Source organism: Lonchura striata, chromosome 1 (genome assembly GCF_046129695.1).
Source record: "Lonchura striata isolate bLonStr1 chromosome 1, bLonStr1.mat, whole genome shotgun sequence".
Classification (NCBI taxonomy): Eukaryota; Metazoa; Chordata; class Aves; order Passeriformes; family Estrildidae; genus Lonchura; species Lonchura striata.
This window is the reverse complement of record NC_134603.1, coordinates 96,177,670-96,194,533: the sequence shown is the minus strand read 5'-3', so window position 1 is coordinate 96,194,533 and position 16,864 is coordinate 96,177,670. Positions and strand designations below refer to the sequence as shown.

The following is a 16,864-nucleotide window of genomic DNA, read 5'->3' as shown; positions in this document are numbered from 1 at the left end:
CCTGATGATCCTTGTGGGTCCTCTCCAGCTTAGACTATTCAGTGATTCTATGAAGATGGGAAGACCTGAGAAATGCAGCAGCACGATCTCCTGAGACTAGTGAGTCCATGAAAAATCTGTGAGAACAACAGAGTGCTCAAGTTTTTTCTCTAGGTTTTTATCTGCTAGGCTGCAGTTGTCACTGCTGGGACACATCCAAACCAGTTCACCTCTGCATGGCACCCTGTTGAGGATTTAACCCTCAAACCTACTAAGTTATGTAGACAAGGTAACATCTAAGGTGCTGCCAGGCAGAGGGTGCAACTGATCTGGAGACAGTAGCTAATGGAATTAAAACATGACATTAATGACCCTAACTGAGCTACTTCTAGTAGCTGCACTGTAAATCAAGAGTGACAGGTATCAGTAAGGATTAGCACATAGAGCTTGGTGTGAGAGGCCATTTCTTATGAAGCTCTTGTGTGTCAAATAATTAAGGATTCACAACAGCCCTGCACTTCATTTACCAAAAGATGTGTTACTATTATGACCAATAGTGTAGAAAAAGGCAGTGTCAGGGTTCCCAGACAGACATGTTCACTGCTTTTCATTACTTGCCTTCTCTTCCTCCTTGCAAACCACTTTGCACTTGTCACACAAAAGAAAAAGACTGTAGGTTCTGGAAAAAATTTAGCTGTTATTATGTGAGTTCTCTCATGGCCACACATTAAAAGGAAGAACTCGTAGAGCTGCAATCTTTAATCAACCACTATAAGTGAAAGCTAACAAATGTCTTCTAGGGGCAAATCCCAGTCTGCAGAGAGTAGACAGTAGGAATCACACCCTGGCAAAAATAGATGCATCACATGCATCTTATCATGACTTTTTTCCATCTCCTTATTTCCCATGTATTTGATGAATCTAGTAAAAAAAAAATTAACACACATACAGTGGCGCTTTTGCCAGGGTGTTTCAAACACCCATCTTTGAACACAACTGCACAGGGACTTATCCAGTCAATTATCTCAAGCATCAAACTCCTTGGAAATCAGGAAGCAACATTCATCCCTAAGCACCACAGATGTGCACCAGATCTTTCATAAACATTAAATTAAAAAAGCCAGCAAGGAAAGCAAAAGCTGTTTATAAAAAACCAGCACACACTACATGCAGACATCTTGTTGCTAATACCTCCTTCAACAGAAATTATCCCAAATGTACAACATGCTGAGCACACACTTCTCACACACCAGCAGGGCATACTTGACAGAAGGTTTCACCTGCAAGGACTAAGCTCTTTGCCTGCTGCTTGCAGAGAAGTACACCCTGTGCTTGAGGCCTCTTCACACTGATACCATAACTGCAGGCAGTGACTGCAAGTAGAGGCAAAGCATTGAGAGCAGTAAAAGGCAGGTACTACCTTGGAAGAAGCTAAATACAGTCTTTCCCAAAAAAGAGTTGAGGCCTCAGAGCACTTTTGCAATTTATCTCCTAATTTAAAGCTGAGTTGTATTCCTGTCTCTTGTTTCACTATAGGACTCTAACTGCTCTGTTGACTCAACATAAGCAATTTATATTACAGAAAGTGAAACAAATATTCACAAGGAAGTATGAAAAATCTGGTTACAAGCAATGGACTTGTCCATTTCCATGGTGAAATTTCACTTTTAACCTAAGAGCAATGGCAATTCCAATCCAAATAATGAATTATGTATTGGCTGACCAGTCCATGCATGCAGGAGCATGACATGCAGGATATGATAAAGAACAAGAATAAATGGAGAAAACTTCCACATACAAGCTTTTTACACAGCACATTGATGATAATCACTGATTGGAAACAACATAGTGCTTCCCTATTGCATAATCTCAGCTCCATACACACACAGTATTTAAAAATAATAAAAAGTCATACTCAGAAAAACTGAATTGAGATTTTTTTTTTCTGAATAACTAAGACCTTAAATTCCATCTTCTGATGATTTAACTTCACCAGGCAGGAGTCTAATTTCAAAATTAGGATGGCAATTATTTCAATACCTTGGCTGCCATAAACCACTTGTGTTTCACAGTTTTAAGCCCATCCTGTCTCCAGATGCTCAAGTGCCCTACTCCCTCCAGCTTACCCAACTTCTGCACCCATCAGAACCACAAGGCAGAATAACTCCTATGCTTTCTGACTTCTTTCCAAGCTCCCGATAGGCTTGCAGATGGGTAATCCCATATTTTACTCAACTTCCAAAATTAACACCTAACACCCACTGGATGCCAATGGTCAATGTTGGTACCTTGTAACCAATGATACTTGGAGACAAAAACATAAACAAGCCAAAAGGGACGTGCTGAGGTCCATCACTCACTGGGTTGAAGGTGATATACTAGCTCAAGGAATGGAAAACTACCACTACAGGATAATAAATCCTTCTTCCAGTTCCTCTTTATCGCCATACCCTCGAGACAATTTGTGCCAAGAACCAACATGAAATGTATGATGAACTACCCATTAAACCCACACAGCAACGCTGCACTTGAGCCAATGACAAGACAGTATAAGCAGTATCAGGGAGTAAATATTAGGAAGCCCAAACAAGGAGAACCTGTGTGATCAAAGATTTAAAAAATTACTGAGCAAAACATGATAAAGCACCCACTGCTTCTTTGCCATATAAATCAGTACTTTCTTACTTTCTCAGTGCAATTATTCTCACTATGTTCACTCTTTGGCAGATTCCAACACTTTTACAGGCAAACACAGTTCTTCAACTGAACTACTGCAGTGTGGTATACACTGCTCACTGCCTTACAGCATTTTCTTCCAGTATTGCCTCTCACCTCAGCAACTCATTTCCTGCAAGGAAATTGAATGGATATTCCAACAAAGGAATAATTTTCAAGAAAGTATTGAGCACTGAAGATCCAAAGGAATTTCACCTTCAGTGTTGTGATTTACGAACCAGTGAATTCAAAACACGCCAGAACTTGTAATACAGCCAGTAACAAGCTGAACTGCATGATATCTGGGCTTGCCAACAGGAACCTGGGGCTCCTTCCATTTCCCTCAGCTGTGTGCCTTCTGTGCTATCTAGCTTCAAACACATTAATCAACCATCCAGTTTACTATCTGACTTCATTTAGAGATACCATTCAGAGGGCAGCACTTGAATGACAAAAATAAAAAGCCAACAGAAGAATTTGGTTTCTTCCACCACTGACACAGCACTACTGTAATGTATCAGTGCACACCTGGAACTGCTTGTGCTATTACTGACACTGTAAAAATTGCAGAAAGAACAATAAAAAACATCTTTAGTATTGACTTCTTACTTCTCTTCATTGTGATTATGTTTCTTCCTTTCCTATTTCTCCATCTTTCAGCTTCATTTACTGAAGACTTCAGAGGCACTTAGATGGCAGTAATGCTGATGAAAATACAACAAAAAGCACATATTATCCTAAAGAAATCCAGTAATTAACATAAAAACTGTCAAGGAACCTCTGTGAACCATAATGACACAACAAATAGAAAGATATCCAAGAAATAACACCCACTGCTAGTTGCTCCAGCTTTAGAGTAAGAAAAGGCCATGGTGGAGTGAAAGAGAATCCAGGTGATCTAACCTTATCAGAAACCTGCAGCAGTAGTGGAAGCAAGATAAGAAAAATCCAGAAATAAAATCTAAGGTAACAGTTTTGGGTAGAGCATACATTCCTTGTGGAGTGCAGATGATGAAATCTATTGAATCACTTGGGGATGGCTGCATTCTTGCCAAGCACAGAAAATGCCTGTAAAGTCTAAGGAAGATTCACCCTCACCTTATTCATCAGGGTAATAGGAGAGACCACAAAGAATCATCTTCTAATTCAAAATCTCTTTTAGGTAAGCCATCCTGTCAAGTGATGTGATACTAAAACCATGTGATTAACTGAGGCCAAGTAGCACATATTACACTGCTTTAGCTTGGAAAGGGAGACTCACATGGGAAATGAAACCCAAAATTCAATGTACACATCTCTTGTGCCTTCCTGCTAGATCTCTACAGCATTTTAAAGCCCCACCATTTGGGGCTTACAGCTCCTTTTCTCACTCTGGAATAAAGGTGAGCACCACCACCATTAACAACCAAATCAATTGTAATTGGTGATTTCCATTTTTCTTTAGGACAGCATGAACAGTTACCTGCCTGCATCTAATGACAGTTCTGTTCCATAGAGGCAAGCAAGTAAAAAGCTGAGACAGTTGCTCCTGTAGAGCAGTGGAGAGAAAATGAAGCAGCAGAAATAGAATGGACACTGAAGCAAGAAGCAGGAATCAATGAGGAATCCAAACCAGAACCACAGGAGGGTGGATGGCTTATAAAAATCTGAATTTATCAGCAACAGAATGTAGGAACTGTGGCCCAGCACCAGATTACAAAATGAAAGATATGAAAGACCTGACACACAACTGCAACAAAATCTCCTCAGTTCAAACCTCCATTTTTATTTTTAAAGGCTTGGCTCCCATAACTGCCTTTGGAGTGTGGCCCTCTCTTCCCATGGGGAGAAACTGTGTTAGTCTGACACTCCGCCTTCCAGACTTCTTTCAGTTTGATGAAGAACTGTGCTGTTTAAATCATCCATAGCTATCGTTACAGGTTACAGACATGGAGAGTCCAGCGAAACCCAAACCCAAACAACTGCAGCTGAAACTATGCCTTGTACTTTAATCCTGTACAGAAAGGAAAGACTCTGAACCCCAGTCAGGGTGTAGCCACAATCACAGCTGTGCCGCTGCATTAATGCTGACATGCAGCACTGCCTTCTCTTCTAAAATTCACATTACTACAACACATAAAAATGACAAATGAGTAAACCGTAAGGCAGGGTAACCTAAAAATAAAAAAGTAATACCTTTCCTTACCTGTCCTGACCTCAGCATTCAGGCTGGCAATTCTTTGTGCTTACATTCTGTGGTAAAGTTCAAGTGGATTCCCTCTCATTTATTTCATACAGTCTGTCAATCACCACCATACCAATGCACTGTAAATTACTAGGAGCGCAGCCAAGAACCAGCACGAAGGAAGTGTAATAGCTTGCATGTGAGTACAACAGTACCATGCATTACTCTTACTTGCCAGCCTCCTGTTTCAGAAGGCAGATAACATCTCTTGTAGACAAATCTGGATGTTGTTTTTTTCCAAAACTTTCTCAAGTGTTTAATATGCATTTATCTGTCATCAAGAAGCAGAGAAAAACAAAGTCTCTCTTAAAACAATCTATTAGCATCTCACAGCAACAGCCTTCTCTTGTCACTGGTTATCCTAAAACACAGCAGAGGACTTATCCTGAAACTAAAGAACAGAAGCACCATCATCCTCCCTAATCTTATTTTAAAAAAATTATTGGAAAACAACAAACTCCTGGCAGGCACTTCTAAATTAAGAAGGAATATCCCATCCAGCACCTAATGGTAACATGATGCTTTTACAATCAGTAGCAAGAAGTAACACACATTAGGACATGACAAAGACCCAGATACAGGCTTCTACAGCAAATCCTCTGTGGCAGAACAGATTTAAATATCCTGAGAGGGTGAGTCAGGAGTTACGGATCCAAGTATAAAATTCTCTCCTAATCCAGACGGTAAGATTATGTTTTGGATGGAGAGAGCCAATGCTTTGAATTCTCTCTCTCCTGTCACCCCCGCCCCTGCCATATGCTGCCACTTCTTTTCTTTACTATCAGAAGTGGCTAGGGTTTCTCTTCCCACCCCCCAACTGCTTCATTCTCTCCCTGGCAGGCAGTCAGCTCCTCGGGCTGTGCACGTTAACACCCTGCAGTCCATAAAGTACTCACTCCGAGCTCTTGCTGCCGCTGTCAGTCGCAGGGGTGCTGTGCTGGTCACCCTGGCCCAATACTTGGAGCCCTAAGAACCTGACAGCCCTCATCAGAATTGCCTCCATCGCTTCAGCCGAGAGCTTCTCCAGGACAATCACCCGGCACCGGCTCAGCAGCGCGGCGTTGACTTGGAAGGAAGGGTTTTCTGTGGTCGCTCCTATCAGAGTCACCGTCCCACACTCGACGTGAGGAAGGAAAGTGTCCTGAGCATGGGAGGGAAGCAGAAAAAGCTGATCTCAATCAATGACAACCTGAAACATCCCATGTGAGTAGGCTACTTTTTTTTTTTGTGTCTTGTGAGACTTTAGGTACCCTGTTGATATGATAAATAACCACACTGGCAGGGCAGTTCATCTGCATACATATAGAAATGATTTAATTTCATGCACCCAACACCTTAATATTAAATGACTGCAAAAGGAATAGGGTAAAGAAATCTGCAAATTTTGTGTTTGTGTGACTTTGGTTTATTGCATGGCAATACAAGAAATCATGAAACTGCCTTATCAAGTATAACAGCGAGGCTACTCCTAAATACACTTTGAATCAAACTTTAGGGCTACAATTCCCTGCCTAATTCTGTACTCAGAAAACTACAGGAAGATTACAGAATAGTTCAATTTAAATACAGTAGTATTTCTGTAGTATGGAATTCAAGCTTTCCATGGCACAACTGAAAAAAATCTTATACCTAGGAATGGAAAAAGAAAAAAAGCCCAAGTGATGGCTGCAGTGTCATCCTGAAGTACCATGCCATGACTTATTTCTTCTCACACAGAAGAGAGGACAACATTAAAATAACCACCTTTGGCACATTCACATTCTAGACCTTTGTAAAGGTAATACAGAATGTTACCCCCCAGATGGAGGCTGAAATGAAGATATATGCAGCAAGCATTACTAACATGACTTTGCAAAAATAAAGTCTCATAAAAATATCATATAAAGACTGGCACATAAGTCAACTATAAGTATAATTCAGTCTTTTGTTTAAAGCCTTGAATCACAGTAATTAAATGCTGGTTGGAAGTTAGCTAAGGAATTTAATTTTTACGTTTCTCCCAAATTCATCTACTAAAAGTATTAACATTGAAATTAAAAGCCCAGAGGAATGTATCACCTTAAGGCAAAGTGGGAGATTTTACAGAAGTGCTGACAAAGGCTCTTTTAAAAAAGCAGCGTAGTACAATACCTGCTGAGATTTATTAAAACGATGGATCTCATCAATAAAGAGGATAGTTTTTCTCTTGAAGAGCCTTTTTTCATTCTGGGCTTGGCTGATGACATCTCGAACATCATTTGTCTTGGCACTTGTGGCTGACAGTGTCACAAACCTCATGCCATTCTTTTTGCTGCTGTTGGCTATGATGTGTGCCAGTGTAGTCTGAAACAGCAATAGGAGAAAGCTTTGTAAAAATCAATTCAGACACAAAGTACCAATTTGAAAGAAATATGTAAAGAACAAAGGTATATTTTGGACATAGGGACAGTGTTGACAGTTTAGAGAGTTAAGGCATTTTAGCTCACGTTATTCTAGGGCACAGAAGACTTAAAAACTTCCTGCTAGAGGTAGCTGCCAATTCCTCTGCTGCATTTCCAATGCCTGCACTTTTACGTACCAGACCCAGTGAGCCTCAGCACTGAAAAGGACAGCACTGACAGCTGTCTTCTTTGTCACGGAAGAAGAACTCTCTGCCAAATACATTTCTGTCACAGAAGACGGGCTGACTGCAATTCCCTGTGCAGTTATTTTGTGGAGCACGTTAATGGATAAAGAGCTGGACTACCCCAAGACACCTGCCTAGTCCTTATGAACAACCTCTTCAACTTTATTTATAGTTTCACTTAGCCTACCAAACCACAGACACAACCTCCACCAAACTCCTAGGTAGATTTACTACACTGGAACATATCACAGACATGATTTTGAGACTTTCCTTCACAGCCCTTAGTAAACACAGGTATATGCCCCAAAGAGAATGTATCTCTATTTGAAAGTACTGCCAGGGAAAACGGGTGATTCTTCCTTCAAGCTCACTGTTTTATTAGAGAAGGATCCAAAGGAGACCGAAGACAGGAGAGCCTCAGCAGATGAGGACTGGGACAGGTGCCAACAAAACCACCTCAGAAGATATTCTAAGTGCTGAGGTTAAAGCAGCAGGTGGTGTCAACCTGATCCTCTTGCAGGGAGGCTGCAGAAACCAGCACCTACCACTTGGCTACCAACGGTGTTGCAGTACCCAGCTCTGTCCATTTAATGGATCTCCTTGTCCCTGAAAAACTGCAACCAGCCCAAGTTAGAAAATGGGAGGCTAAGGAGAAGGATATACTGTTGTTTATTCTTGCTTTACTTTTAGTAAGGGCTTCCTGATTGCCTTCAGAAGTGGTGTCATTTCAGGTCCTGATACAAGATTCACATCCCATGTCTGATTCTTCCTCTCTTCCTGGAGCTCCATCAACCAGCCCATCCCCAACTTGTATCATTGCAAAGGACAAGACTGGAAAGACACTTGGAAAGTGTTTGCAGCAAAGCTGACAGATATTAGAAAGATCTGAGAAAATAAACAAATAAGCAAATTCCACCCCTACTCCACCAAAACCAAAAGAAAACTATCTTTGAAACTGAGCTACCAAGTTAAAACCAATATTCATGTTTCCTTACAAAAGGGTCTTGATTCAGAATGTAACTTCAGAGGATATATCCATGCCATAAAAATCTCTGAAAGCACAGAAACACCAATACATCAAATTTGGGGATGAAAAAGGAAAATGTACCTCTTCCTTCTCTAAAAGTGGCAGTGGTGAGAGAACAAAGAAAAAAAGTAAAGCAGCCACTCTTCTTGTAGCTTCACTTGGACATTGTAACCTGGCCATCACTCATAGGGTTTTGTTATTTACAAAAAAAGCAGTAAGGACTTTGTTTTAAACACATGCACAGGAGTCTGTATTTCCAACTCTAATTTAGGGAAAAAAGTTCAAAGAGATTTGTTTGAAAGTTACCATTAGACCAAGAATCAACTTGAAATCTGCTGCATGGATCTCAGCCAGTAGATACCTCTCCCCAGTGCCAACTTGTGGGTCACCAAAGGTTGCAATAAGAATAACATACATTGCCTTTCAAATGCAATGCTTGACAAGGACAGGCATGTTCACAGCCTCTTCCTTCTGTTCTGCACAATCAATCATTCAGCAAGTCAAACTGCCTATCACAGATGTAAAACTTTCCCTGGTTCTCTGAAAGACTTCCCTTGAGTTCAATTTTTTTTATATTGCTTTTTGTACTACCATCTCAAGCTACAGTTTTCTCCCTCTTTGTTACTTCAGGGTACAAACTAAAGAAACACATAACCTAGTGGAGAATTCACATAAGCAAAGAAACTTAAGTATGAAGGCACTAGCACAGAACAACTAACTCATATGCTAGTTTCCCTCATGGGCAATGTATTTAAGAGACAAGAAGAATATTAGAAACCTGATATGCAATAAAGCAGAAAAAAACACACTGATTATCCTTCATCATCTAAAATAAATTTTGAAGTTTTATTCTTACAGCGGAAAACAAATCTATTAAAATAGTGACAGTGATGTTGCAATTTACTGTAAGTACCCCTAAATCAGAATCTGCGTTAACAGGCAGAAAAAGGAAATCCAAACAAGTTGATAATGTGCTCCTTTTATAATACAGGTGTTTCTTATTTAGTTCATGTTTTTTTTCTTTATGTGTAGGAGCAGGAATATTATTTCCCACAAATTAAGAATAGAAGTGATCCAGTGCTCCTGCAAACTAACCTTTTGCTAACTTCACTAAAAAGAACATCATTACAAAGCTCACAGTGTAATATCCTCGCCCCTTCCAGAAACCATTCTTAGTTCTCTTCTACTATGATGCTAAACTCTGCAAACTTGTACCTATTATCTCAACTTTTATGCTGAATACTGTGAGATCTTACTGATCTACATGTTTAGACAAACTACAGCAGTGACATCATAAAAAGCTGATCTGAAACAGACATATATTCACCAAGAAACTTCTGAACCATTATTCATCAATGAATAACACTTAACTTCCACCTTTGGTCATTTATTTCCAGACGCATTACACACAGAACAAACACTTAACTACTGAAACTCTCCTTCACCATCCTGTACCTATTGCTTTGTGTCAGCCCAAATGAGAATATCCTTTCCCAGTGGCTGAAAAGATCTCAGATTTACAAACAGCCAGCAACCAACCAAACAAAAAAAACCAACCCCAAACAAACAAGCTCGCTCACAACAACTATGCTACCTGTTTTTCTAGGCTTTGATACAAGTTATGGAAAAAACAAAAGCAACCCACAAAACATGCTTGGCTCCACACACCTCGCACTGTGAGAGTAGAAAAGTCAATCAGATTTGTTGTTTGGTAAGCTGGGTGTTTGTACTAGGAGATAAGAATTTTCTGTATACCCAGAAGTTTCCCTGACTGGGCAACACTCTTTAAGCATGATCTTTAAGCAACTCTCCTCTCTGCACTGCCATTAGTCAATGCTCCCTCACATCCACAGCTGGAAGAAAACAGTAAAAAGCTCATACAAGTTAAGCCAGTCTTACTGATGTTGATGTTCAAGGACCACCTGCTCAGAAGTAAAGGTGGTCTTTTTGATTTTTGCAGCCCTGTACCAAGCCATTAAACCATGCTCATCACATTAACTCACCAAAGCTCCTGACAAGAATGAAGAGTGGTACTGCCTAGCTCACTTCAGGAAGTGGAACTGGAAAAAACTGGGAAGGGGTTAGAACACAGGGTTAGATTATATCAAGAACACCGTGAAGCCTAAGGTCCTTCATGGTTCTCCCAGGAAGTCTGGAAGTCTGTGTGCTCTGCCAGGCCCCATTTTAGGTGACCAAAGCAGATCTGGCACAGACTGGTACAAGTGCAGCGCATTATGGATTAATCCTGAGCAGGGATAATCTAGTTGGCATCTAGGTTTCCCCAACAAGTGACTTTGCTGGTTTGTTCCAGAGCAAACCACAATGTGAATTATGCTTGTGGCAGGGATGACACAAACATGACTGATAAGTCTAGTGCAAAACACAACAGGCAAGTTACACCTACAGACTTGTAGGGTCTAAGCTCTGTTATCAGAGTGCTGAACTAACACCCAGATTTTCTTTGCTCCTGTTTGACCATGACTTTCTGGCTATTTTTTGCTCTTCCTTTATTCTTGCCAGGATTTCTAAATCTTTGTTTACATGGTGTTGCCATCAATGGCCTCCCTTCACCATCAACCCTCCCTTTGCTGGCAGCAGGGCTGTATTGTGGCTGCCAAGCAATCAGGAAAGGCTGTGCTCTGTTTCACTGCCTTGAGGGAGACACCAACAGCATCCCTGGATGCCGCGCAGGGCAGCAGTTCTCTGGGATGTAGCTCTGTGGATGTTCTCTGTACCACACTGCGTCACAGGAGATAAGCCAGGCCGTGTCTAAAGGAAATTGGCAGCACAGCAGGTGAACATGGCCTGGGGACACTGTCTATACAGATAAACACAATCAAAAGTAGCAGCAGTTGGCATTTATATAAGGGCAGATGCTATTCTTACCCATCTTGTTTGGTTCCTCAAACCCCAAATAGCCCACTGAGATACTACTGGAGGAGTAAGTGTCACTGAACAAGAGACACAGCATGTGCTTTACAGCACTTCCAGAATCCAAACCCAACCAAGCATAAACAGATGCAAGGTCATTGCATAATGTTTGTTGAAATGGAGCCGCATCTCCATTTGCTGTATTCCCGACCTGGGTACTTACATTCCAACTGCTTTATGGATACAATTGTATCTTCTCTTCCAGCGTGCTCTCCCTAGAGAGCCACTCCAAGTTATTCCTAATTTAGACTGCCATAACCAAAACCAAGCACACTGCATTACAACACTGCTCCCAGGCAACTGCAAAGACAAACCCATTTTTCAGAGCTGTCCTGGACTTTTGAGTTTACACTTCTGTAAAAGACATGATGCATTTGCAGTTTAAAGTTTCATGCTAATCAATTTAGAGAACTCATTACTTCAAATGGTCCAAATCAGGGCCCAAGCTGTATGAGTAAAGGAAGATGAAATACACTCAAGCAATCAACCTGTTAGGTAACCACTTGAATTAGCAAAACAGGAAGCACTGGGAAGTGTTAATAAATACATGGGCACCAATATAGGTGTTGGACTCTCTACTTGTGTTTCAAGAAGTCATTTATTGAATGCAAACAAAGAAAAGAAATATAAGGGAGTTCTAGAAATAAAATATAATGTCAGAGAAGATTTGATAGAAACTTCAAAGACCACTTACTGGGTTTTTTGCATATTTTATCTTATTACTAGAGTGCACACATGAATCTGAAAAAATCATGCAAGAATGCTCTTTGTCTTATCTTCTATAAAGAGTAGGTTCATGCCACTTGGTACCTATTTTTTTCTTGTTACGCAGCAGTCATAAGAGGGAATGTTTACAGTATTTAAATACAGAATGTTCAGGTTTATAAGGCTTAAACTTCATCTGTGGCAGCAAAATTATTCGGTGCTCAAGTTACGTTGTATCCCCCTGCTAACTCTTTACTAAAATTGGTGCCCCAATGGCAGACATGCAAAAATCTAAATCCCTGTATTAAGGTGCCATAAATCACAGCACAGCTTACTCACATTACACTCGGATTTATAGAGGCCTTTAAAAATTTGCATAGTCAGTATGAACAAGCTAACTGTTCCTAAGTTAATAACCACGGCATCTCTTTGAAGCAGTGTTTCTTCTGGCCTGAGTCTGGTCAGCTTCTTAAATGAAGGAAACTAGGTCTTGTGTTCAAGACTTCTGAGGGACAAAAGTGCAAACAAAAAGTCAAAGTCTTTTAACACAGAGCACTTTGGCTTCCTATGTAATTAGGATGACAGATTCAAGGTACAAAGATCATGTTCCCTTAAAGTAAGAGGATGGAAACTCAAAAGAAAATAGGATCACAAAGGAAATACCCACATTTTTTCTTTTCAATTTTGAGGATGTTTCCTTGAATATTCAAGTGCAACTAAGGACAAAATTGACTTGGGCAGAGCAGTTACATAGCACACGTGTTTTTACACCAATACCTAGCTTTATTGTTCTCATGATAAAAATTCTCCAAAAGTACTCCTGACCTACAATATGAAATATTACATTTATAGCACTTTAAAAGGCAAGATTATTTTCTTCTTGCTTAGAAAAAGTCTGTTAAACTACAATTCTTCATAAAGGTCCAGACTAAAAAATATATAAATTGATTTGAAATTTGGCCCTGATGATTTATTCCATGTTCAGTTTTTTTTTTTTTAACTTAGTCCTGCTCTACCCTTTTCAAAAGTATCAGTTAGCATGGCATTTGGCTGTAGAAATGGAAGAAGGCATAGATGGGCTGCAATAACCAGATTCCATGGGTAGCAAGAGCCTGAAGAGGTTTAAGAAATGTATGACCACCTTACACAGCACTTCTGAATTTAGACCAACATATCTAATTATGCTGCTATTTTAGCTCTTTGATGGGCAGAGCTTAGCATATGGCCTTGTTACATATGAGACTATACAGCACACATTTATTTCTTAGTGTTTTTCCTGCTGAAAAGCACTGTACTTAATGGAAGAAGTTTTTGCTGATCAGTCCAACCAGGTCCTGAGGCAGTGAGAATACTTATCCTCCACAGGATCTTTCAAGTTTTCAAGCCTTAAGCTGCTTTCTCATGAAATGTTTCCTCAGACACATTATATACATACAACTCAAATAGCAAGTGATCGAGATAGGCAGGCAAGAACTCATCTCCTTTTCCATCTTCAGGCAGACTACTTTGCTTGCATGTTAAAGCTGTTAGGAGAGGAATTTTACAAGGACATACCCATGAAAAAAATAGAAGTTTCAGATATTTAACTCAGACAGACAATATGATTTAAGGAGAAGGCCTGAGATCTAGCACCCTCCTAGAAAGGCAAAGTTCAACTTTTTGCAGAAGGAATTTCTGGTTCAGCCAATAATGGATATTTCATCAGGAGCTAGCTGAAAGCACATACACTCAAAACTCTGCTGAGAAGGAAAAACCTAGAAAGCAGACAAGTTACCCAATAGTATAAGTACTCAGTGAACAAAAATATAACAGATGAGTTGTGGAATTGTTCTTTAATGGGTCAAAAGGCACAGAAATTATGCAAGTCAGACAACTGAGGAGCAACAGAATTTTAGCTCTGTGAAAAGCAAGCTTACTAAATACAATTATGCGTAAAGCATATGGGTGAGGAGGATGCGTCATATGAAAGGAGAATTAAAGCTATGACATTACAGGGATAAAACAGATCGCCCATTACTCAAAGACACTTTCAGAAGGTTTCAAAGCCACCTAAAGAAGACCTGGAACACAACTGTTAAACTGTCACAAGCTCATGAAGAAGCACTTCCATGGTCAAAGCCAGGTGCATTCATTGGATCACAATCCAAAGGCCACTGAAGCCAGTGCCAGTTTGCAGGGACTACTCTGCAGCCTTTGCTTTGCTACCACTGCACTTTTACAGTTTTTTTTTTTTCCTAAGCAAAGAGGGCTTCAAGAAAGAGCAAGCACATGCTGTTGACAGAAATAACAAGAAACAAAAGGCAGGAAACCACAAAAATATAGAAGCAAGCCCCTGAATGTGTTACGCATTCAGAAAGGAGAATTCCTATTTATCAAAGAACTGAATTCCACTTTTCTCTCTGGCCATCTTACTTCAGTCAATCCATCTCCCCTTTAATCAGGTTTCAAAAACAGCCCTTCTTTCTGAGCTCTTACTTTCTGCTATTACTTTGTTGTTTTAAAGCGGCAATTACCGAAGTTGGTTATTTTGAGGTGTATGTTATCTAGCCTAAAAAACTTGCTGTATCATTGCTAATACTAGTAATTTAATTCTAACACCTGCTCCTTATTTACTGTGATTGACTAGCATTATTATTCAAATACCACATAGCAGGTCTCTTTTATTTTCAATTAAGTATGTTGATAAGAGCAAGCTGCTGCTCTGTCCTTAACTTCTCTGCTAAGCATGAATTACTTCCCCTATCCCAGCTTTCTCAAATATACTCTCACACAGCCAACACACCAAATTATATAAATATAAGATACATGAAACTAAATGCTGTGAACACACTAGACTGACTGAGAAAACTGCATTGTTTGCCCTGCCACACCACAAATCTGAAATACATGGAACAGGACAATATTAAGGCGAGATCTTAAAAGACTGCTCAAGCATAACTGAAGCATTCCTTTGGACCTTCCCTCACAACAACTGTGGATCCTGTGCTAGAGGGTCTTTGGGGATTCACGATGGCCCCATGTATGTTAAGGAGGCAGAACACAAAGATGCAGTGGTCAGATCCCACAAAGACCCACCAGCCTAAAAGTGGTTGAAGGTGGATGAGTGCCTAGCCCTAAGACTACCTGCCTTCCACACCAGTGCTGCCTTCTCTAAGGGGCAAGAATTTGCAGGCTAAAACAAACCTAGTACTCACAAATTGTTCTGTATCAATCTGCTGGTTTCTTCTATTTAGAGATTCCGTGTTGCTGTTTTTCAGCTTCTCAGCCATTAACTAAAGCGCGGCTTGTGTTTTAGGTACGGACTTAGGAGTCACAAAATCTGAATTACCTGAAAGCAAGAGAGTCTTTGTGTAACCTAAGTTCAAATTGCATGGAGCGGGGCTGATGGGGACGGACCAATTTTATTTTATTCATGAGGCAGGTTGTGTTTTTTGTACTCTTAAGTGAAAACTAGTGGACATCAGCCAACATAAGGAACCAAGAAGAGAAAAGGGCGAAGAAAGCAGCGAGTCCGACAATTAACAGCGGCCTCACGAGCCACGTGAAGCAGCGCCGGCCCGACCCCGCCGCGGGGAGCGGGGCTGGCCGCACTCACCTTCCCGCAGCCCGGCGGCCCCCAGAGGATGAGGGAGGGGATCTCGTGGGCCTCCAGCAGGGACCGCAGCAGCGTCTGTGCCCCCAGCACCCGCTCCTGCCCCACGTAGCTGCCCAGCGTGTCCGGCCGCAGCCGCTCGGCCAGGGGCTTCCCCTGCAGCTTCTGCGCCAGGCTGTCCCCGCTCGGCGCGGCGGCCTCGTCCCGCCCCGCGCCGCTCCGCCCGCCGCCGCGGCCCTTGCGGAACAGGGAGAAGACGGGGGACGCGGCGGCCGGGCGGGCCTCCTCCGGCTGCCCCTCGGCCTGCCCGCCCGGCGGGGCGGCGGCGAGGCGCGGCCGCTTGCTGGGGGGCTCGGCCTCGGCGCCGCCGGCCTGCAAGCAGCGGTCCAGGTGCGGGTTGATGTCGGCGCCCGGCAGCTCCCGCAGGCACACGGGGCACTGCACCGGCCGCTCCTCCTCGGCGCCCTCCGCCGGCTCCATGGGCTCCCGCGGCGCGGCAGGAAGCGGAGCCGCCCGCAGCCCTTCGGGAGCTGTAGTCCGCCCGGGCTTTCCTGCCCGCGGGGCTGAGCGACATCGCCGCCGCCTCTGCGCTCCGAGTCCACCTGGTCTTTCGTTGAAATACGTGAAAACGTCATTCTCTGTGGAAAAACCATCAATAAATTATTACTTTAAAAAAAAAATGAGATTCAAACCCGAACTTGTGTTATGCAGAATGAAGGGCAGGTTGTATTTCGAAGATGGGCACAGTAAAGAGGTACCATTCGCATCCTAATTTACGACCCGAACTTGACCCATTGGTAATTCCTTCCACATTACATCTTGTTTTCTTTCTTAAAGTATATGTTTAGGTTTAATTATACACCGTGACATAATAGTTCCCAGCTTGTAAAATTCAGGTCAGTCTAATGTCAGCCGTATTAGGAGGTAAACAAGTCTGGCTACCGCCTAACAGTACCCCCAGGCTTAAACTTTGAAAATGGTTGGTTAGAAAGTGGCCAACAGGTCAGAAATATTTTTTTTTTTTTTAACTGATGATGGATACCAAAGAACTGAGTTTGAAGCAAAGTGCTTTACAGCTCATCATGT

At 41.7% G+C, this 16,864-nt stretch overlaps 1 protein-coding gene across 3 annotated transcripts in view; it reads right to left on the bottom strand.

Moving 5' to 3' along the window:
* Window positions 1–16,261, bottom strand: part of WRNIP1 (WRN helicase interacting protein 1) — a 28,623-nt gene extending 12,362 nt beyond the window's left edge. For all 3 annotated transcript variants that reach the window (XR_013340694.1, XM_031503725.2, XM_077786016.1), the window contains exons 1-3: window positions 15,782–16,261; window positions 7,049–7,240; window positions 5,815–6,059 (exon numbers count right to left, since the gene is read on the bottom strand). Coding sequence is in view for 2 of the 3 variants with exons in the window: in XM_031503725.2 (XP_031359585.2) it covers window positions 5,815–6,059; window positions 7,049–7,240; window positions 15,782–16,258 (914 nt within the window). In the remaining variant the exon portion in view is untranslated. The remainder of the gene's footprint in view (window positions 1–5,814; window positions 6,060–7,048; window positions 7,241–15,781) is intronic.
* Window positions 16,262–16,864: the final 603 nt, after the last annotated feature.